Source organism: Lathamus discolor, chromosome 3 (genome assembly GCF_037157495.1).
Source record: "Lathamus discolor isolate bLatDis1 chromosome 3, bLatDis1.hap1, whole genome shotgun sequence".
Taxonomy (NCBI): domain Eukaryota; kingdom Metazoa; phylum Chordata; class Aves; order Psittaciformes; family Psittacidae; genus Lathamus; species Lathamus discolor.
In genome coordinates, this window is record NC_088886.1 from 46,653,045 (window position 1) to 46,676,226 (window position 23,182).

At 35.7% G+C, this 23,182-nt stretch overlaps 1 protein-coding gene across 5 annotated transcripts in view; it reads right to left on the reverse strand.

Moving 5' to 3' along the window:
• ACSL3 (acyl-CoA synthetase long chain family member 3) overlaps positions 1-23,182 on the reverse strand; it is a 50,368-nt gene that overhangs the window by 12,336 nt on the left and 14,850 nt on the right. For all 5 annotated transcript variants that reach the window (XR_010611595.1, XM_065675016.1, XM_065675017.1 and 2 more), the window contains exons 2-11: positions 22,263-22,366; positions 17,286-17,707; positions 10,763-10,940; positions 6,495-6,604; positions 5,083-5,221; positions 2,669-2,819; positions 1,956-2,079; positions 1,600-1,671; positions 944-1,083; positions 67-239 (exon numbers count right to left, since the gene is read on the reverse strand). Coding sequence is in view for 4 of the 5 variants with exons in the window: in XM_065675016.1 (XP_065531088.1) it covers positions 67-239; positions 944-1,083; positions 1,600-1,671; positions 1,956-2,079; positions 2,669-2,819; positions 5,083-5,221; positions 6,495-6,604; positions 10,763-10,940; positions 17,286-17,636 (1,438 nt within the window). In the remaining variant the exon portion in view is untranslated. The remainder of the gene's footprint in view (positions 1-66; positions 240-943; positions 1,084-1,599; positions 1,672-1,955; positions 2,080-2,668; positions 2,820-5,082; positions 5,222-6,494; positions 6,605-10,762; positions 10,941-17,285; positions 17,708-22,262; positions 22,367-23,182) is intronic.

Below are 23,182 nucleotides of genomic sequence, written 5' to 3' on the forward strand. Positions count from 1 at the left end.
CAAAGATGATACACACAGAACACCCAGGATGGAACACAGCAGTCAGTGGGATGCGCTGACACCAACCTTCCATGATTGTTCCAGCTCCAGATGATTCAGTTAGCCCATACCCCTGTCCTACAGGGCAACAGAAACAAATGTTCATAAACCGCTGAGTTGCTGCAGAGAGTGGAGCTCCTCCACAAAGCAGGATGCGAATCTTTCCACCTAGCAACATTCGCACTTTCCGGAAAATAAGGCTAAAATGCAAAGATTAAGAGTATGTATTTGTTGCTTTAAAACAAAACAAGAGTACTTAATTCTGTATCTGAACTGAAAGTTTGCACCATTTTCAAATACACTTCTATGGTATTCAAGAAAAACTCCGAAGGCACACATTTAAGTTTTCAAGAACACAGGATTTATAATCTTGTTTCCACATTCTAATTTGAAGATGGTTTAAATGTTTGGAAACTGCAGATTTCTTAAGACAGCAAAATTTTGATTTTTTTTTTCTCCTCAAAAATAATTTATAAAAGCTGTATAAATTTTGCAATTACATTATGCTTTAGTCTCACTGAAGCTGGGAGTTGCATTCCATGATCCCTATGGGCTCCTTCCAACTTCAAATACTTTACCATTCACTTCTGTGAAAATGTGAAATCTACAGTTATATATACGAACAGACTTCACCTCTTACCCAGGAATTGTATAAATCCATTATTAAGCTTCTGATGAAGACAATGCAATCAATATAAACCTCCATTCAGTTTCAAGTCAAATAACAATATCGATAAATGTTTTAAAGCATCACACAAACTACTGAATTTACATTTTATTACAAACTTGGTTCATGTTCAAAGTGTCAACAATAAAACAAACTGGAAAAATCAGGTAATGCTCATGTGGTAGGACTTTGATAAGCATTTTTTTTGGTGCCACTGAAAAATAAAACTAAACTTACCTATCGCAGAGAGGGGTTGTGTAACCTTTGGAAATCTGTTCCATTTTGTAGTTGTAGGCCAATATAAATAGATTCCGCTGGAAAGTAGTCATTTCATTCACTTTATTCATGACATTTTTGTAGATACGATCCATAATTTCCTAGTTACATAAAAAGACTACCTTTAACTCACAGAAACAGAAATACTAAATTCAGTACAAAAAGGAAACATGATCTAGAAATTCCAGTACATTTCAGATGATAACACACTCTCAGGTTGTTTCCTCTTCCACTAATGAGATAAAGATGTTCAATTTCCAGGTTTCTGTGAACATCTGAGCAGGAGCACTAGTTAATACCAAGCTGCCTGCAGCCAACTGTCTTTATTCCACTCATTTGAACATAAACTTCATTTCCATAATGAACAATAGATGACTACTTAAAATTATGATCTAATATCCATAGCTATTTAAACTTTGAAAAATATTGACATTTGTATGATGAAAGTTTATCTCCAACAAATACAAAAAATATTATTATAAGCTAGCTTAACATCGGAAGTTCTAACATTTTTATTTAAATGATCATTGCATTGATTTTGTTGTTAAAAATCTGGATTATTTTTTAAAAAATACATTAAAAATATATTTATAAATATTTATCCTTCAGTTACTTACCGGGACAGCTGCCATTAGGGTTGGCTTAAGCGTAGTAACATCACCTTTGCTTCCTTTCTTTATTTTAGATGACTAAAGCAAAGAACATGTTTACTAGCAGACACATTCAAGGTTTTTAACAAGACAAACAAAATGACACAGCACATCTTTCAAACAATCGTTTTCATTTAAATTATATTTGAACAATTAAAACTAGTCCAGAGTCCCAGCCATAACCACAGATACCCTGTTTCATGAACGGCAGGAAAGACTTGTTGCAATGTTGCTCAAGAAATATTACAAAGATCTGACTTCGGTAATTATTTATGTTTTGGTTTGGGTTTTTTTTACTGCAAGAGCTTACGTCTGTAACATACCTGGTCAGCTAGTGTCTGAGGTGAAGAGTAACCGATACGGCATCCATGAGACAGACACACAAGTTCAGCACTCAACTCCAGAACATGGGCAAGAGGCAAATAGCCAATATAGATATCTTTTTCCCTGTAAAAAGATTTTTAAAAAATAGGTTTATTCTGTTCCGTAAGAGTAATCAGGAAAGTCATTAAGCTAAATTTACACAGAGCCTACTGCAGAACAAAAGAAAATTGAAAACTGCCTTGAGAACACATTTCAAATATGGGTTTTGTTTAAAAAGTCGCATACTATATACTGTAGGCTTATGGCATGAACAAAGTGTGGGGTTTACTCATCCCAAGACAACTAACCGTTGCTATGGTTGCAAAGGCAACTCTGTGTGAACAAGATTAAAAACGGCACCAAACAGAAAGAAACCACAGAATTTAACACTAACCAAAGGAAGTACTGCTTAGGGAAGCTTTCAAACACATTAGTGCAAAGCAGCCTCACAGACTTGTGTGTACCAGTCTTGCCCATATACAGAAGAGAACAAACAGCACATGAAGTAGTCATGTTATTTAATGCAGTACTGGAAGATGCTCCGATGTCAGTGCAGAGTATGATGTGTTCCAGACAAAGCAATATAAGATAGATGATCTTTTAAACAGTAATTAATCTAAAAGGATATGCAACTATGACTAGGTTATTTGGGTAAGAAATCATTGGTACATACCCCAGATTTGGAATCCTCTCAGCCATTCCTGTTATCCCAGCAATTATGTTGCAATGGGAGATCATAACTCCTTTGGGAACTCCTGTGGATCCACTTGTGTACATGATCACTGCAATATCTGAGGGTACAGGCCTGGCCTGCTGTTTGTTTCCTGTAATTTGTATTAAAAGAGAGAAACATATAATGTGAGAAGAGCCTATCAGACTGATTTCAGCAGTCATTGCAATATACTACTACATGACTACTGTTATTACATTTTGCTTTCAGTTAAAAAGATTGTGGTCAAGCTTAAGTGCCTTCACAAAGAGCAGGAACTTCTTTGCATTAGCTGAGCAATGCTTTAAGTCATTGTCCTAGTCCACCACAACAACACTTTTTCTATCATGCTTCCCATATTCCTGGAGAGAAGAGAAAAAAGAGAAGCTTTGGCATCTCCAAAATGCCACCGAGCTTTAACATCCTCAGGAAGATAGGCTGCACTGGTTCCACACTGACACAACATTAATCCCCATACAAAAAACTAGTTTCTCCTGTGTTCCCTGGCAGGGGAACAACATGCTGCCTCATTTACAACACCTGAAGCAAGATACTGCTGAGCCAACATGAGGTCCAATTTCTGTAAGTATTTAAAGTATGTTTAGCAGCTTTAATAGGATTGATGTGTTTTTAAACTGCTTGCTCTGAGAGAAGGAAAATACAAAACCAAATGTGTTTATTCAGAGGAAAAACTGCATAATCACAGAATGGTTAGGGTTGTAAGGGACATTAAGATAACCTAGTTCCAGTCCCCCTTGCCATTTCCCTTACACTAGACCAGGTTGCCCAAACCCCATGCAACCTATTATTTTGATATGATGAATTAAGAAAAGAGTAAGAATAAAGATGGAATAACAATGACAGCATTTTCAAAGCAAGATTTGCTTCACAGTTCTTTGCAGTTAGCGAATTGTTTTCTTTCTCAGAATTTTGTAGGAAGACCAGTAAGATGCTACAGATAACACTGGAATGCAGTTGAGAAGTAAAAAGTTAACCTCCCTATCATGCTGACTCACTAGCAGATTAGGAAGTCTAAAAGAGCAGAAAGCTTATGTGGTAAGCAACAAGCAGGCACATTATCTTCTATAATATCATGCCAGGTGAATATTGTTTTCTTGAACTGCAATGAGCAATACGTGTAGCACACCACACGTACTGAATGAGGGAAAACATTTAATTTTCCACTCCCTGAACCCTGTCCATCCTGCAAGATTACCACCACAGAGGAAAATAAAGACGTAAGCAGCAGCTCATATAAATATATATATTAATTGAACATGCTTGACCATAAAAAAAAATATCATTGTAGCATTCCACAACTTATGAATGGCAAACTTGACCAAGATAACATTTTTGTAGTGCATAGTATGTGATATTTAGAAGACCAAAGAATGAGGTATTAGACCTTTTTACACAGCACAGAGATTAACAAACCTCAAGGAACTAATGAACTATAGCTATCATTTTTTATATTGATGTTTTCTGAAACAGTTCTGAGAGTACACAAAACTGGTAAAAAAGGAAAAAACATCTTTTAAAGAAATTGAGATGTCATGATGTTGGAAGTAACAATTTCCATTCCCCAAATATCAAAAGCAGAAGGATTACCCACCCACACTACTCCCAAAACAAAATTCAATCCAACATCCACGTGGTTGAAAGATTCTGAAAACATGAAGAGTAAGAACAGAAGAAAGCAACTACTGAATATAATGCAATCTTACAATACTAGGTTTATCAGGTTTCAGAGCCAAGAACACCAGTTTGTTATAATAGTTAAAACAAGAACAAACAAACCAAAACCTCCTGAAATTTTGAATTTTAAGTGTTACATAGATTGGAAATAGATTTCCAGAAATGTACATAGTAAATTGGTATTTCCAGAAATGCAATAAAAGCGACCAAGTTCTATCAGATTTAAATGGCTATTTTACATTTTCTTATTTGTGAATTTAACAAAACTTAAGGGTAGAAAATACTGATGCATTTTGCTTTAAAATAAGCAATTGTATTCTCCATGTGCTCTGAACAACTTGGTTTTAATATGTCTGACCATAAGAATGCTTCCCAAGTTTCTATCCTGGCCTAAATGCTTGTCCTAAAAATTATTCTCCCTTGTGGGAAAAAAAAACCCAACAGTTCTTTTTGAAACCATGTTAATCTCTCAAAAACAAAACAAACTCCCCCCGCTACACCCCAAAATCCAATCTCAACCAAAACAAAAAACCCCACAGATTTCATTTAAAGAAAAAAGCAGATACTAAAAAGTTAATCACTGCACCGTTTTTTTCAGATCTTCAGTTTACCCACGTTTACTCAACAGGGTCAAAGTAGGACAACAAATGAGATGTTCCAAATAGAAAGAAGAGATAACCTACCAGTATCTGCCTTGGCCCCCATAGCTTGCACAGAAGCCATAGTATGAACAATGACACCCTTGGGAAACTCTGACCATGTTGTTGGTTTGCCATCCACTGTAATAATATGTCGCAGCAGTGGAACTTGAGAAACAATTTCCTGTGGAAATAAACATGTGCTCAGAAATCATACATGAGACTTATGCCAACAAGAGGGAAAAAAAATCCAAAACAAACCACAAAAAACCCACCACATTAGTGTATATGTTAAAAAAACAACATTGATATAAATTAGCTGAGGATTTGGACTATCAGAGGGTGAACTTGTCTAAGCTTTGTCTAGCTCAAATGGCTGCAAAGCTTAAAACTTTCCACATTTAGATTTGCAGAACTGATTGAACTTTCCACTTACAACTCCAAAAACTTTTCCAACCATTTACTGATCTCAGTCTTATTTCAAGAAAAGCCCACAAATAAGGCTGCAATGATTTGTAGAGATAACTGACTTTCCACTCTCATTGATCACAGAGAAACTGGCAACACTGAGCTCACAATAATTCTTATGTTGCTCCTTGATTACTATGCTATTTAAAATCAGCAACAGCCAGCAAAAATACAGAAAATTATTAGTTAGGCACTAGTTAAGCATTTCAAGCGAAGTAAGAGTTCTAAAACATTTATCAATGCCCTAGCGGAAGAGGATATTATCATCTTCTCAAGCTGAAGAAATTTATTCTCTTAATGAGAGCTGAAATAAAAGTGCATTGTATATATATATTCTCATTCTAGTAACTTAAAAATGGTTTGGAAAAGTCTTATTCGAAGTTCAGCAATAAAGCATAGTTTTTCATTAAAACAACTCCCTTATGCGAAAGGTCTAGTTCCCCCAAAACACATGATGATGAAATCCATGCAGATAAATTGATCCACTTGTGTATTCAATCTGGGTAAGTCAAAAAAGCTTTGACTGTTAAAATGTTTAATAAGCTCTTCCCCACACTGGAAAACAGCTCTAACTCTTCAAGTACACATCTTTAGATTTAAGAGCCATTCTCTGTTGGGAAAACATCCTACAATAGATCAGGCAGATGATCACATTTAGCTATTCATCTACAGTCTACACATTTTTCTGTTCTTCCCATTTGCTTCAACTGTTAAATTTACAGGGACTAAATCCATGCAGGAACTATAGCAATTTCTTGTAAAGGTGTTATTCCAGGAAACACTGCAGCTGCTCAAGAGTTATTGAGGAGCCTAAACCCCTAAAATGAAGGCTATCATTTTTCTGTACATGAAGACAGATATATAAACATTACTCTAAAATAAGTATCTCCCCTACAGAAAGGCAATAAATCATTGTTTTGTACAATGGAACCAGGCCTTTTAACAATAATGAACAGACATTGGAAAGATAGAGACAACAGTTTTCTGACCTTCAGCTTTGTTTGCATCAGTTCTTTACTAGTAATGATGGTGGTCACCTCTGTTTCATTCAGACCATGTACTATTGCTGGGCCTCCCAGAGTAGCATACAGAGTAACAACTGGAACAGAAAATGGGAATAAAAATGCTGACTTTGTGTTACACTTTCAAGTATAGTTTACCGCGAAGGGCTGAGATTAACCTATTTTAAATTAAGCAATACAGTAAACATTTGTTAAAAAAAAAACCAAACCACCTTACAGAATTAATTTAAATACAGCATAACTTTCAGTTACTCTCAGAGGGAAAAGAACAACCATTGTCTATTCAAGTGTTTGCTATTTTTCAAGGTCTAACTAGAGGTAACAATACCACATTACCCTATGTAATTCTCTTCTAGATCTATTCTTGTACCTTCATGGCTTTTACCATTTTAAAAGCAAGCATCTGTTCTCAGTTTAACAGAATCCTCTTACGTACAGATTTCATTTATATGACTTCTCTCTTCAGAATTCACATGCTTTGTTACTAACCTTTTACAACTAACTGCTAATAAAACATTTAGAACACTGCAATACTGATCAGCAGGTTAATTCTTATACTCAGTAATAAGCCTGCTCCCATCTATTTGTAACAACATAATAAAGTTTTAATCATCACAATCATTATACATTGAACTGAGAATACAGAATACCAAGGAAACAAAATATTTAGGAAATTGACTATTAGAAACACTATTTCCTGTATTTAAGGACAGCTCATTAGATGTAGTGTTAAACAACAATTACTTCATATTAACAAATTAAAAATAGTATTTAATACCTTGCCATTTTTATGGGAAATGCATGAGAAAAGACCAGAAGAGACTGGGAAGAAAAAGGCAGCTCAAAGAGGTATTGCTCTTAAAAACAATAGAAATTCCTACTTTCCAAGCAGACTGTTAAACAGGGGCATCTCAAAAAAGTTGCAAGGTAAATCACCACAATCATTAGTAACTACAGCATCAATGTTGGCGGGTTTGCCACATTAAGTATTTGAGTTTCTTTTGTATTTTAGTCTGGACCTAAATGAATACTTAAACAATGATTAAAACAAGACACCTACTGTATATTAGGGCTAGAACTATATTATGTTCACTGCAGCAAAAATTAACAGTAAAATTACATCAAACTCTGCTGTATTCTAAGATGTGAAATCCAGGGAGTGACAAACCCAGTGCCGCACACTGAGGAAGAGCTCAAAAGCAGTTTTCTTACACAGATGAGTAAATAGTTGACCTCCACTTATTTTTTCCTTGTTAAAACAGTCCATCATAGTTCAGAACTGTTGCAGGGCAAATGCACATGCACTGTGTTTTCTTTAATTTGGTGGGAGCAAAGTCCAGAAGAGTGCCTCTACTAGTTCCCACGAGCTCTCTCTACTTACTGCAGTGACCCCTGTTATATAAACATCTAGCAGAAATTCAGCTTCCCCAAGCCAACAAGCACAACCAAGACAACACACTGCCCGGAAAGAAAAGCATAATCTCTGAAATAACCATTTATGTAGCTAATTACTCATCTACATCAAGGGCAATTTAGAGCTATATGACAGAGCCAAAGAGAGCTATGCCATTTACATGATGGTGTACTGATGTCATGGAGAGAAAAAAAACTGAGCAATGACTGACCTGTGAAATTCCCACTTCTCCACACTGGCACATAAGACTTTTTCAGGCAAATCTGAAAGTTTGGGTAATTTTTTCTCTCTCCTTGTTCTCTTGAAAACTGGCTGAGAACAGATTCTCTTTTGAGTTCATCTTTACACATGCAATATAGCATGAGTGTTTGATACCTGAACTTCTGTTAGGAATATTGCTCCAACAATCGATCAACAAAGAAAATCTCAGCACCACTAAATTTGTCAGCTAATATATGAGAACAAAGCCTTGCCCTATGGAAACAAACAGAACTTTTGCCATTTAGTTCACTGTAACCAAAATGTTACACTGAGTATTATAGCATTCATCACACATCACAAATAAAAAGCAAAATATACCTTTAAAGGCTTCAGGCAAATCAATTCTTACAAAACCATTTCTGCTCAAGCCTCTGGAATGCATGATTGAAAAATGAAACATAACTTTTCCTATTTATCTGATTATTTGGTTACACACTCGGGTGTTTTATCTGCCCATACTGGTGAAGAGCTCTTCCCACAAATGAAGAGATACTATGGAAGAAAACATGTTTTCATGCTAATACTCTTTTTTTTCCCCCATTTTGAACTAGCAATCCCACTCTACCTCCTGAAATACAAGACTTAGACAGCTTCAGTGTCAAGTTTACAACCAAGCAAGTATTTCTAATCATAAAACCAATTCTTTATGCAAGTAATCCATAAGATAAAAATTATTTTCCCCATTTAATTCTCTCCAGCACTACACATGAAGCAGATGAACCTGCCCTCTTGACATCAGTTCTGGGCACATACCATCAAATTTAATACATTTCACATTCAGAAAGCATGTCACAACACTACCACAGCAGTGAACTCTTGCAAAATTTGTAAACTGAGAAATGCTAATATAAGTCATTTAGCAATGTCTTGCCATGCTACTTCTTCAACATCATCTGAATTTTATACTCAATTCAGCTAACTGACTGTGAATGCTGCATGATAATATCAGCATCTGCCAGTACTCAAGTCAGCTAAGTTCACACAAGATGACATAGCTTAGATGAGACAGTGTGCTAGAGCACGTCTCAATAAGGGAATTTAAAACATTAATCCAACAAACCCAAAACCATATGCATACCATTCAGGACATGACATCCATCCATTATCTCAGATACATTTTTTTGCCCTCAAATTTCAAAATCTTCCTAGGACTTCTACGTATACTGCACTTCCAAAGAAAAAAATAATTGATACAACAAGCCTTTGCATTTTATTCCCAGGACAGCCACTAGGCATCTAGCAGATACCAGAAGTGGTAAGAGGGAACTGACACATTGTATTAAGAGACACACAGTTTAAAAGCAACACATCATCTCATCAAAGAACAGCCTGAGCAGATCTCTGCCCTGGTAGAGAACTCAGAAGCCAGGGAACAAGGAACCAAAAAATATCACCGAGTTTAGGCTAGAAGGCACCTTGGAAGATCACATCCATAAAACAGTTCATTGCAGCAGAGTGCTCAAGACCATGGCCTAGTATGAGGTATGGGCAGGGGGGGTTGAAACTAGATGGTCTTAAGGTCCTTTCCAACCGTAAGTATTCTATGATTGTATCTCCAAGGATGGAGATTTCATAACCACTCAGAAGTTTGTCCCACTATCTAGTTTTCCTGTGTTTCAAGTTATGCGTGTTGACTCCAGTCTTCTCAAACCACACCTTGAATAAAGTCTGGCTTCATCTTACCAATATGCTTCTATTAGGTAGTCTTAAGTGAAAACTGCTATATATTCATGAACATATGGATTCTCAAATTGAAACAGACTCGTAGCAAAGAGGGACCATTTAAGATTCTTAGGCTTGCTTCCAAAATCTGAATGAAGTCTAGCTGATATACATCTTTAGTGTAGGCAGGTAGTACATCAGTAATTTCTCTACATCTGCCTTGTACAGCCCATCTCTTACTGCAGGAGAATAAGTGCAGCATGGGAGAGAAGAGGCCAAAGCCAGTAAGGAACAGCAGCTTTTAGAGTGCCCTTGGGAAAGTGAGAAATGTGCCCCTGGGAGCACCACAGAACACAGGCACAAGCTGGGCTTACAGTTAGGTGAATGACCTATTAAGGAGTGAGGATGAAACAGACACCTGAATACAGTTTCTGTTTCAAGTTAAGATCAGCATTCAATCCATTTCTCTGGAAGAAAAACAGGCCCAATCAAAATCAAAACTGAAGAACTGACAAAACACGCAGTTAAAACTTACAGATGAAGGTTTGAGGTCAACTCCTGATTAATTCAATTAATTCATGTGTGATTTTTGTTTGGTTTTAGAAACTCGGGAATCTGTACCGATTTGAGAGTAAAGGAAAATAAGCCTCTAACAAATACATTAAGCAAGTTATACTTACTGAAACCATACTCCATCTGCACACAGACACAGGTTTCTCCGTTCAATAAAATAAAACACCACAAAGTGCAATCTCTATCCTATGCAGCATTTTTTTATTTGTATATTTAAATGTTCTACATAAAATCTATATAACGTTTTCTTAGTATATGAAATAGAAGGTTTATTTTCAGATTGCATTGCAAGATCAAGACAATTTTAGGAAAGACTCATACTTACGCTGGTAGTTGCACATGAAACAGGCTTGTGCTGCAATCATCCACTCAGCTCTAGTCTCACAAAAGATAGCAATGTTAGTCTTTGGTTGCTGACCCAATACTGCTAAGCCATTTCCAAAATTAACAGCTTTAATGTATACATCTTCATATGAAAGCCAGGTGTACTTGCCAAGGATGACCTAATGAGAATAATAAATTCAGTTTAGAAAATGAAAATCCTTAACACATGTCCAAGTCTATCCACATGAAGAAACCGCAGATGTTTGAAGTAGTACTTGCCTGAATTGTAACAGCAGTTTACTCAAGATAATGAATAATATTCTTGCCAAAAACTACAGGGACTTTGGAAGTTCCAACACAAATACTGCAACATCTCCACATACTTTACCACCTCAGTTGCTATTTTCACATCAGGAAAGCATATGATTCCCACTGTATTTAGTACTTTCAGAATCTTTTGAAAGGCCACAGTTATCAAACCCACATGCCTTTAGCTTTTACAAAGGCTTATTTTAAGCAAAGAGTAACAAGCACTAGCTAGTACAATACATTCTTTATATTTGCTTTCTTGGATAATCAGACTACAATTCTACACAGGTGTGATATTTAGGTATTCATTCTTATTTAAAAACAAAATCATGCATAAAACAAGAAGAAAGGGAAACTGGAATACAGGAAGCAGTATATCAATGGGTCTTCAGTCAGAAATTGTGAAATCCCTTTCCCTTTGTTTGCTCCAAAAGGAATGTCAGGAGGGAGAAGAATAATCTTCTTGCCCTGTTTTTACCATTAAAACAAAAGTGGGACAGAAGACTAGACTGGAAACCACTGGCAAATCTCAATACTGAGAAATTATTTGGAAAAACATTAAGCAATCTCAGTTTTCTTCTCTATGGGAAAGCTGGTGCACTACAAAATTGAATTTGAATTTACAGGTCACTATCCATCAATTTTTTTATCTTTTTTTATGTGTGCACTTGCCCCTTGCAATACTACATTCTCACTGAATGACAGTATTTATTTGAGGACATCATAGATGTTTTCATAGACAGATGCAGTATGAAGACGTTTTACACTGAAAATCCAGACTACATTCTACCTTACTTATCTAGTTATACAAGCACCTTGACAATTCTGAAAAACATAGTTTTTTTATTAGTCAAGTATTTCTGACATTTCGTTTGACTACACAGCATTAATACTAAATACAAGCTAACACTAGGAAAGAAAAAAAGCTAGAAAAGCAAACTTCCTCCTCTCCCATTCTGTTGTCAGTATTTCATTTATCAACTTTAACTAGATTTCAAACTTGTAGGCTGTAAAATCTAACAGCTTTTTGGCATGTAACTGCATTTCTAATGAGTCCGCACTTCCATATTCACTTCCTTAATACAATGGATTTGAAAATCTCTTGACCTCCAGTAGAAAAATAACATCTAATAGATTCCTTTCACTAAAGCATTTTCAGACTGCTGAAGTTTGCATTGAGCAACTGAGATGTACCTACACATGCCTTGCTGCATATTTCTCATTAACTTACATGTTTAGCAGGACAAACCTTTCTTAACTGAGGACAGGTATATGTGCAGCTGCTTGGAAAATTCATAAGTGTTTTCATGGGAAAATAGAGTTTTATAAAAACGAAATATAATACTTGCCAACAATAGCAATACTTTGTGATTCCATCAGAAAACAAAACATTGCTCACACAAATATCTGCTCAGATTTTCCCATTTTATTCACAGCAGCTCACCTTCACTGGCAAATAGGCTGTTCCAGAGCCCAAAACCTCACTGGAGAAGATCACACTGAATTTCTCTGCTGTAACAAGTGACAGAATCACAGCAGAATTGCCAGCTGATCACATCTGCAGCACCGCAGGGCAGAGGGCTCGCACCACAACTGGGGCTCACAGCTACAGCCCCCGCAAAGAGAAGGACCTGGGAGTTCCTTTCAGTTTCATTACATTAAGATATTTCTGGTGTGGAAAACTTCTACTGCTTCCAAAGAAAACACTGTACGTCTTCCTGTCCATCCAAATTTTACTAATTTCAAATTAGAATTCCAGTTTGGGTCCAAGTACAGTATTTTTGGCAGACCCGGCAATTCCCGACAAGCTCATCAGTTGAAAACAATTTATAGCAGTGAATAGGAGACACACTTTCCACCATTATACTCTACCTACATTATGGCCTCAGGAACACTGCTCTCAAATAATTCAGCCAAGAAATACAAGTAGATCCCTGTTACCATTTCTGACAAGTTTACCAATTGGTAAATAAGGTTTTGGCATTTTCACCATTCACAATGTAACTCACCAAGGCTGGAATAATAAATCATTGAAGGGTCAAGAACTGATCTTTCTGAATAATACTTGTGATTCTGCCTTTTTTTTTTTTGCCTTTTTTATTCTATTAAATAATTTATCCTGATTGCTCAAGCACATTTGATATAAAGTAATGAAAAAAGGCCTCACTGGTGCTTTCCTTTCTGCAAAGGTTAGAAAATCCACAGGAAGTAAAGCACTGTTCTAGTTATTTTTCTATACATAGAAATATATTTATGAAGAACACTGATATGTGAAAATACACAAGATGACCTTTTTCAATGCAGCTCTTTTGATATTCATTTTTCCTACTGCCTTCAATACTTTTTTATGTTCCCTCCCTCCCCATACCCAACATTTCCTCTCTAGTCCCTTCCTATGACATATATTAATATACTGCTTATGTCCGTATGACCTTTATTTTTGCATTTCTCTATATGATTCTTAACTAGGACACAGAGCTGGTGATGGTTTCTCTCATCCTTCCTTATGTTTGAGTATGCCTCCAAATCCATCTCCTTAGCCTTCCCCTCAGCAGCTTTTGCTTATATTTTCCAATGCATGGTTTCTGCTATAAACAGCTGTTAAGACTGATGTCAAGTGCCATAATCTTTTAAACATTCACACATGCTTAATTTTGCGACTCTCAGAACTTATTTCTGCTAGATAACTACTTACGCATGTAAAGAAAGCAACTCCAAGAGTTCTTGGGATGGCTAAAGAACAAGATTATTGAGAGCTGATTAAACAGACAAACCCAAACACTGAATAAGGAGGCCGCCAACCACTTACTTCAAAATGCTACATTAAATAGGAAAACACTGCCCTCTAGTGCACCCGCTTTTAAACATACTTCAAGTTACTAAAAATATTTGAGTTGCCTATTTAACACCTTGGAAAATATTACTGAATACCACTGTATTAGCACTGTATTAACATTTGGAAATCCAGCGAAGTATAGAGACTAAACACTTGCTACACAGTAAACATTTATTTAGTCTCGAGTTTAGGGCAACCACATTCAAATTTTTAGCATGAAGGTGTCATAAAACAGTCTCAAAAAGCTGAGGGCATATGTAGAGTCATTGAACTAGCTGACCCCAATTACTTCTCAAGTCTTCCTAGAAGTAGTTTAAAAGGCTTGAAGAACTTTGACTACACAATTAGGAAATCAGTGATCATGAATTAAATACATTTCCTTGTAGAAAGTATATTAAAAATAATACAATGCAGGTTATTTGAAAATATCTAATTCTTTGCCTTTTTCACATAAAAACATGGATTGCGACTGAATGCTTCTAAAATATTATTTACATAGCATTTGTTTTTCAGCATCATAAGCTACTCTTCTATTGCTCAGTCACTTGTCATGGCAAGAACCTTCCTGCAACCTACCTCACATAAGTTTCAGTATCAGCTATAATGAGTAATGTTCTGAATGCCCAAGTGCTTGCCCATGTGCTTACTGTTTCATACAAGTCTCACAAGCTTTAGATAAATTTATTTCCCTTACCAAAACCATGCTTAGTTTTCCCTACTATGTCTTACTATTATGTTCACATTAATTCTGTTCTTGGCTACAAGAACAGAATTTGTTCCGTTTTTAAAAACGGACCAACCAACCAATCCCCAAAACAGCTATACCACCCAAAAAAAACACCCACACAAAAGTCCACATACCAACATAATTACAGTTTATATTGTCATGTTCTTGCTTTTAAGATGACATAAAATAATTAACCATCAGAAAAAAGTTTCTCTTTTGGACATCATAAAGTTTAAGCTCTGATTAAATTATTTTTTCAATTAATTATACCTTAATCTCTGAAGTATTTACAACATTATTTTATCCTGACTTAAGAGCACATTTTATGATATTAGTATTACGTATGCCCTCCAATCTAATCATATTAAGTAGACTACAGAAGGAAACAGGAAAAGCTAACTACATATGAAATATTATAAAACACAAAGTGAACAGAAGCAAGTATGTGTATTTTAACATTCACAAAGTTCTGCTACTTTGGCAATTACGAAGCAATAAATCTTTTGAACACTACAGTATCATAAAATTTCAAGAAATTACAGAATAATGGGATATCACTGCTCTCAGAATAAATTTATGTAGTATCTAAAAGATGTTCAGTATCGCACTTTAAACAATTTTAGCTAGAAGCATGAGCACATTTAGCTTTCCTAAGAATAGAAGCTTATTACTGGAGATATATATTTACTCTAATGATTTAATGTATCATTAATTAGGCTAACTTAGCCCATAGCAATTTGCACAGAGACACATCTTCTAATATGTAATGTAACTCGGTACATAGATCTACATTCAGATCTGCCCTGACTCACATATGACTCAGAAAAATGCATCGATCATTCCCACCGTGTTCAACTTTTGAAAGTGAAAAAATATTGAACAAATTTCGCAACTCCTGCAAGGTATTGAAATTCTATGTATTAGACCAAAGAACTAAAATTGTTGTGACCCTTTTTGAAAAGTTGTACTAATTATACCCCAATAAGTTGTCGTTAGTAGAAGAAAACAGGCAATAAAAAGATGCATGGCATGAAAAACAAAAATCACAGGGAAAGAACCTTGACATTCAGAATCAATAAGGTATCTTGTGAAACTTTCCAATTTCCCTGACTTGCTAGAACATGTTAAGGAATACAGTGTTTCTTAATACCTCATAACAAGAAAAAATATAATTACAAGTAGACTTACGTGATAATGCCACAACTTGGAACAAAATACAAGGGCAAGTACAGCAATCAACCATAACAAACTGCTGTGACAAGCTTAGACAAAATTATCTAACTTAGGTAATTTCCAAATCTAAATACTTAGAAACAAAGTAATTTAAGTAGGTCACAGCAACATTCTTCAGCTTCCCAATACTCAGAACACTCTTGCTTGCATAATGGCAAACGCTAAAACTCCTAAGTTCTTAAGACTTACATTACTAATTATGTTTAAAAAAAACACAGGGCAGATCACAAGTAGCCAAAATGCTGATTTGTGCTCAGAAGCACACTTTATACAACATGAACTTCGTTTCTGTATGGGGTAATGAAACAGCAAAACATCCATCAAGAAAGATTCCATGTACCTATTTCTTACAGCATTTCATTCATATTGAAAATTTAACTCCGTAGTTGGGAGGAAGTTTCACTAACAATTAAATCTTCTATAAAGACTTTAACAGAAATAGCCTCACCATATACAGTGGTATTACCAAATTCTATTCCCATATTAGAATTAAAATTAGCAGTATTGAATGAATCCTTTATTATATGAAGATAAGTTTTTCTGTTGCAGGAAAACTAATCTAAACTAAAAATTGGGTTTACAGCATATAGGTAATTTCCAATACAGAAATGTAGACCTTTAGCACATATCTGCACATTTACATGTATCCTGTTAATAGTATCTTGACTTGCTTCTTCAGGTATTTTCAAATGCCTCTGACCAATTTTAAAAGATTTTAAAGTCACAAAACTGCAACTGGCAACACAGGCCTGAATTTAAGATTGAAAAAATAAAAAAAAAAAAAAAATCAGTCCCTTGAAACAATGGAGTTTTACATAGAAATTAAATCTCCCGCACATACCTTGGTAGCGGAGTACTAATTCACCTTAAAGGAGATAGTAAGAGAAAAACATCTCTCTCAATTAAAGTCTGTGCAACCCTTTTCCAAACAAAAATTTCATTTAAGCCCTGAATTCACAGGGCAGAACAGTAAATCGTTAAATTACAATTAAATTTACTGGAAAGGCACACCTGAGTATAGGTATCTAGTAACTTTTCTATATTTATCTAATTATAGTTCAGAATAACACTAAGGGAGACTTATTTTTTCATTCACCCAGAAGGAAAACTTTAAAGCCAGTTATGTCATCAGCTGAATAGTAAAAACAAATACCTAAAACACACTTGCATTTTTTCTTTGTCTGAAATCATACAAAAATGGATACCTACTCAAGTGTGCAAAAAGGTTTAGATCTGGTTTAAATGTGAAGTAACGAAAGGCTGGGAATTAGGTAATTTAACTCTTTTTATCACTACATACTCCTAGGTAGAAAAACCTGGTTTTTAGCCCAGATGCACTTTACTGGACTAGAAGCATTGCTAGAGAAAGTAAACACACTTTGAAAATAATTCTTGAAGGCAGTCTGCAAAACCACTTACCTTTTTAAAAACTTTTCCTGATGGCTGGATTTCATCTTCCTCTTTTAGGATCTCGCGTGTTCCCAAGAGCTTTCTGTCCTTAAATTTAGTTTTAGCATATTTAAAAACTTTGTCAAGTGTATCACACCCAGGATATAAAACTGAAGCTAAGCAATGTAGACTGTTAACAGATCTGTACGCAGCCCCAGGCTTGTTATTCACAGGTTTAGCTTTAACGTGCTTGGCTTTTGCTATAGCCTGCCTTGACCCTGAAAATATGTACCACGGAATGTATGTTACAAAGGTGTACACCAAAATTACAAAGTTTATAAACTGTAGAAGAATAGGGTTGATGTTATGCTTCAACTTCATTTTGTCTGCTTGCGAAGGTTACAAGGAAGAATTCAGAAACATGGACCAATTAGACAGGGATCTGAAAAGATCTGAAAAGAGAAGAGAGAATGTCAGCTGTTGGCAGGTGGCTTATTTTGAAATGTATTCTTACAACCAGTATCTGAAGAGGTCATTTCATGCAAAAATTAGGCTGGCAGTCTTAACACAATGAAACAAGGCACTGACAGAAGATCTTTAAGGTCTCTTCCAACCCAAACTTTTCTATGAGTCTACGACAACACATTTGAGAAGTTATCTGAGTGAAGTGTAAATTGCATTTACAGTTCATTCTGCTTTTATGCGCAGAACACTAATAATTATAACTGCCGGCTCACTCAGCACTGCAGAAATTCATAGTCAGCCATTATGACAAGTGTCCTTGTTTTCCATAAAAACTTGGATTATTTTGTTGATTTTTAAAAAAATCTTTTAGATAGATGGCATAATTTCTTGACTCCACAGCAGAATACATTAGGAATTTCCATCACTGCGGTGTTTGATAGGATAAGTAATGCTTATAAAAGAAAAAAAAGTTGAACTGAATACCCTGGCATCATAGGGATCTTGGAAAAAGTTACTGTTCTCTTCATAGTGCTGTTGCTAGGATTTTGGGAATATTTCCAAGCTATTTTCCAGTATTTACTAAATATTAGTTAACTGTCATGTATTTGCATAATAAGCATGCCCACTGCATACTGGTACTTGGGCTAGAAGTGTAGGACAGATGAAAAGTCCCTAGGAATAAAAGAGCCAGCGAAGTTCTGTCACATACAAGCCTTCAAGGAGGAAGGTTAGTGTTTCCTTCCCTCATGTAGGTGCCCCAGTCTGTATGATCTTTGGAAATTATTTCAACACACTTACTGGTTTTGGTTCTTATGTGGTATCATTACTTGTGTTCTTACAACCATATGAAGGTTGATGATTTACAGTCAAATGTCATAAAGACTGCTAGTGAAGATAGGCACATAGGTATTCTGATGTGGTTGGAAAGAATCTTTTAAATTGTATAATCACACAACATTTTCAGATAAATGCATGCCAATCACACATCATTTCTATGTTTGTGGTTCTGTTATTAATGTTGTGTAGTGTCCAAAGAAATGACAGTACGAGTAGGTATTGCAGCCTTTTAAATTGGAATGGATGAGTTGTTCCTCCTGTCATAGACCTGTAGACCCATAGAATGGGTTGGAAAGGAACTTAAAGATCACTTGGTTCCAATCCCCCTCCTATGGGAAGGGACAGCTTCCACTAGACCAAGATGCCCAAAGCCCCGTCCAACCTGGCCTTGAACACTGCCAGGGATGGAGCATCCACAACTTCTCTGGGAAACCTGTTATACTGTCTCACCAACCACACTCAAAGACTTTCTTCCCAATATCTAAAATCTACCCTCATCAGTTTAAAGCCATTACCCCTTGTCCTATCATTATCATATCACTATGATGCAAATGTATGAAAAGCAGTACCACAAACCAAGCAACTAATGATGTGAGAGATGCAGAACTTTGATAATTCTTTCTAAATTAATTTTTATTCATAAGATACAATGGCAATACCATATTCTTCTTTACTGATGCCTTACATCCACTGACTCTTTGAAAACCCTAATGAAAAGAAATTTTAGTTGAAAAAGTAATGTTCAAATTATTTAAGATCCTTCAGTAGCAATGAAAAGAAACCTTGCTTTATGGATCTTAGATTTGTAGGTCCTTTTGGGAACTGATCAGATAGCCTTCATTTGTATAACAGAATTAATTCCATCTCCACCTAAAGTATATAATTTTTTTAAACTCCAAAATGATTTTACCACCAACTTCTTCTCTAACAAACTGCTGTAACCTCATCAATAACATTACATTAAGAGGCAGTTTGAAGGAACCAAGTGACATCAAAGACTATTCTGTAAAGCACCCAGAGACATGTACTCAAATAAAGCTTAAGAGCTCTTCACAGTGAAGGCTTACTGGATCAAACAGCAGAGGGGTAAAACGGATGTAAAACTTTAATAAAGAAGGGAAGTGTTTATATTTTAATTTTCACAAAGACAAAAAGCTATGACAAATTTAAAACAAACATAAAAACAAAAAAAAAACCACAAAACACTTAAATAGACTTAAGGGCAAATTCAGTAATCGTTTGAAGAGACTTATGTTCTTAGGCTGTCACTGAAAGATGCTTAAAGGAAATAATCATGTGCCAGGCAGTAAGTTACCGCAGTCAGAAAAATTATGTTGTTGCTGATAGCAGCATAGAACATGATATTTTAAAGCTGAATCCAGAGTTCAAGCAACAAAATTTTACCCATTTTTCAGAAAGTTGTACTATAATTTTGTGTGGCCAGATTCAGGAGTGGGGACACTTTTTTTTCTCCTTATAAAGCTGAAAAACTTCTCTGTGCCTACGAAGTAAAAACATAATTTAACCAAACACTGTTACAAGCAAAAATTAAAGCAATTGATACAATACATTTTGGAAAACTTTCTCCAAAGAAATTCCCTGTCTGACAAACAGTGGAGCCTGTTCAAAAGTACTCCCTCTGGGCTTCATAATTTTTGAGAGGCACTGAGCCCTTCTAGAATAGCAGCTTCTCATTTGATTTTGTAGCTATCCCAAGAGAAGTTGTTCCTACCTTGGAAGAGCAAGCTTCCCCACCATTTCTAAAACAACCACACTAAGGTCTCATGTTAAGCTCTCTGTTCTGGCTTACCTGAAGCCTCCCACAGAACCCTCAAATACGGAACTGCTTGCTCTGAATTGCAGATCATAATTATGCTGTATCCACCATTTCATAAAGGCTGCATCACTAGAAAGGGTCTCCAACACAACAGAGTAAGGGGACATATTTTGGAATGTCACTCTGGCTTAGAAAAGTATGCATCTAGCTCTAGAACTCTGATGTATATCTGTTGCTCTGAATAAACTGCTAATTATTTCACTTTCTGCTTCAGTAAAGTGAGGCTATTTAAAGTCATCTGTTTCACACAGCTCCTTTCAAAAGTTAACACAAAAATATTTTTCCATTTAAAACTTTTTTTTATTATAAAAAAGTATCATTTGCTAATACAGTTTCTTGCCTTAAAGGCCAATTAAGCCTCCATTTTTCTTGCTTTACAGTCTTGTAACCAGGAGGTACCAAACTTAGGCAAGAGTATGCCTGTGCCAGTGTCTAACAATGTGGCAATTGATTTCAAACTGAGATATTTACAGACCATCTATGCTTGTAACTAACTGTAATTAACATTGTAATTACTACTGTAATCGGGAAAGTACAATCCCTTTTTGAACAAGCAAGAAAAGTGTATCCTAGTATTTTCATTACAAGGATGCACTCTAGTGTCTTTGTAGGTTGATGGTTCTAAGGAGAGCTGAACCACAGCATAAAGGAATTTCCTTGGTGGCAATATAGAAGCAAAACTCCACCCTAACTTGACACTGGAATGCTGGCAGTAAGACAATTATCTTTTTCTGCAAGCAAAACCAACACAGCTGAATATGACAGTCAGTTTTGAAGGTTTTGGTGGGGTTTTTTTAGGGCTGTTTGTTTTAAGTAAAGGGTCAATTAAGCTTCAAGAAAATCCCAGTTTTAAGGACATCGTAAAACAAATTTATTTTTATTAAGATAAAATGTTTGTACACACATTTTTCTCTACAAATGCTATTTTGAACCTTTAGTGTATGGTATTTTAAAAGCTCAAAATGAAAATAAACTAATAAATTTGCAGAACTAATCAGTAAATTGAAAGTTTTAGGGAAATTTTCAAGGTTGTAGCAAGTTTGAAAGGGGGGCACTATTTACTGTTTAAAATTCTGCCTTTTAGAAAGTATCAAGCAAACAAACAAAAAAAACCCACAAAACTCTGAAAGACTTGGTAAAATACTATTGTGGGAATTAAAATTTCACTGAAATACCATTTGTGGTCACCTCAATTTTGGAAGTCCATGACTGCTTTCGACCATAAAAAGAAAGTAAACCCCTCATTCTGGGGCAGGGAATGGCAAGCAGAGGACAACAGATCCCAACCCATTTTCATAACTATTAGACTATGACACTGCAACAAAGTCACTGCAAATACTGAGGTTCCTACAGAACATGCATCCATTCTGGTTTCACATAATCCCTCTGGGGTTTGCAGAATTGGTGTTCAAATCCCAACTAGCAATGCATGAAAGGTTGGCAGGTTAAATCCTGGAGGCAAGAGCTTCTAATTTATGCAAGAATACAACTTACTGTGCAAGCAAATGTTTCTGCACACATACAACAGCTGTTCAGTTTACATGTAATTCTGTTTCATGAAGCAGTCAAATGGGGCAGAGGAAGACCACAAGGTAAAATTATCCACTTTTTCAACAAAGAGAAGCATTAACCAGCACCTTCATTCATAAAGTCCGGAGAAGTAAACTGGCAGTTTTCAGGACCCATCCCGGTTAATACATAATCAGGGATTTGGCCTGATACACTACTTACGCTAGGAGTGTTATAACCTTTAGCTGTAGAAGAAAACTTTTGTTAATTGAGAAAAAAAAATCCTGAAAGGAATGTGTTAATTGACCTTCTTAGAATAATCACTACAACAAAAGCATGAATTAACAAGAAAAAGAAACCTTATGCAACTTCTCATTGTGGCAGGTACAGGTGCAACAGTTGATACCAGATGTTCCCGTCTCAGTTTCCTCAACAGGAGCTGTCACAGGCAACTGCGTGAAATCTGAAAGATGGAAAATCCCCATTAAATGCTGCAATTATAAAACACGTCCTCCATTCTTTCGCTTGTCTTTTATAGTAAATAAATAAAACCTTTTATTCAGCTAATACTTCACTCTATCATTTCAGAGAGTCTAGGCCCACTACATCCAAGTTAAAATAAGACCAACTGTAACACACAACACAGTCGTGGTTCATATCCAAGTCCACGATAACTAAGGTAGTTGGAAAAGTGCTAGTTAAATTCAGCAGCTCATGCTTCTTGTCAACTTGACTAACTCCCCACTGTCTTTCAGCGTAACTCTGGTTCTACCATCTGGGGTGGAAAACACATACCTATCTTTGTGCATCTAGCAACACAAAGAATGCATTTCAGCCTAATAAATACTCCTGGAAACTTTTATAAAAAGACTATATGAAATAGTAATCATTACATTGATTGACTTTGCTCTACTACACACCAAGGTTTTATTTATAGCTCATTCCAGAAAAAAGTCTTAAAAACCTGTGCCAGCAAATCATATTTAAAATATTTTGTACCTATTACTTGTCTGCAAGCATTATTATTTGCAAAATTACTTAGCTCTTACACAGATAATCTTTTTCAGAAAAGACTCAGTGGACTACTTGCTGCTTGAGGCAAGCCCCATTTCTTCACTTCCATGATTTCACACACACTATTTAAACAAAACCTAACTCAAACAGGGGGGGAGGGAGAAAGGGGGGTAAAAAAAAAAAAATAAACCACACAATTTACAGTGGCAGGAACACACATTAGATTTTTCTTATCAGCAAATCTTGCAAAAAGAAACTGATTTGT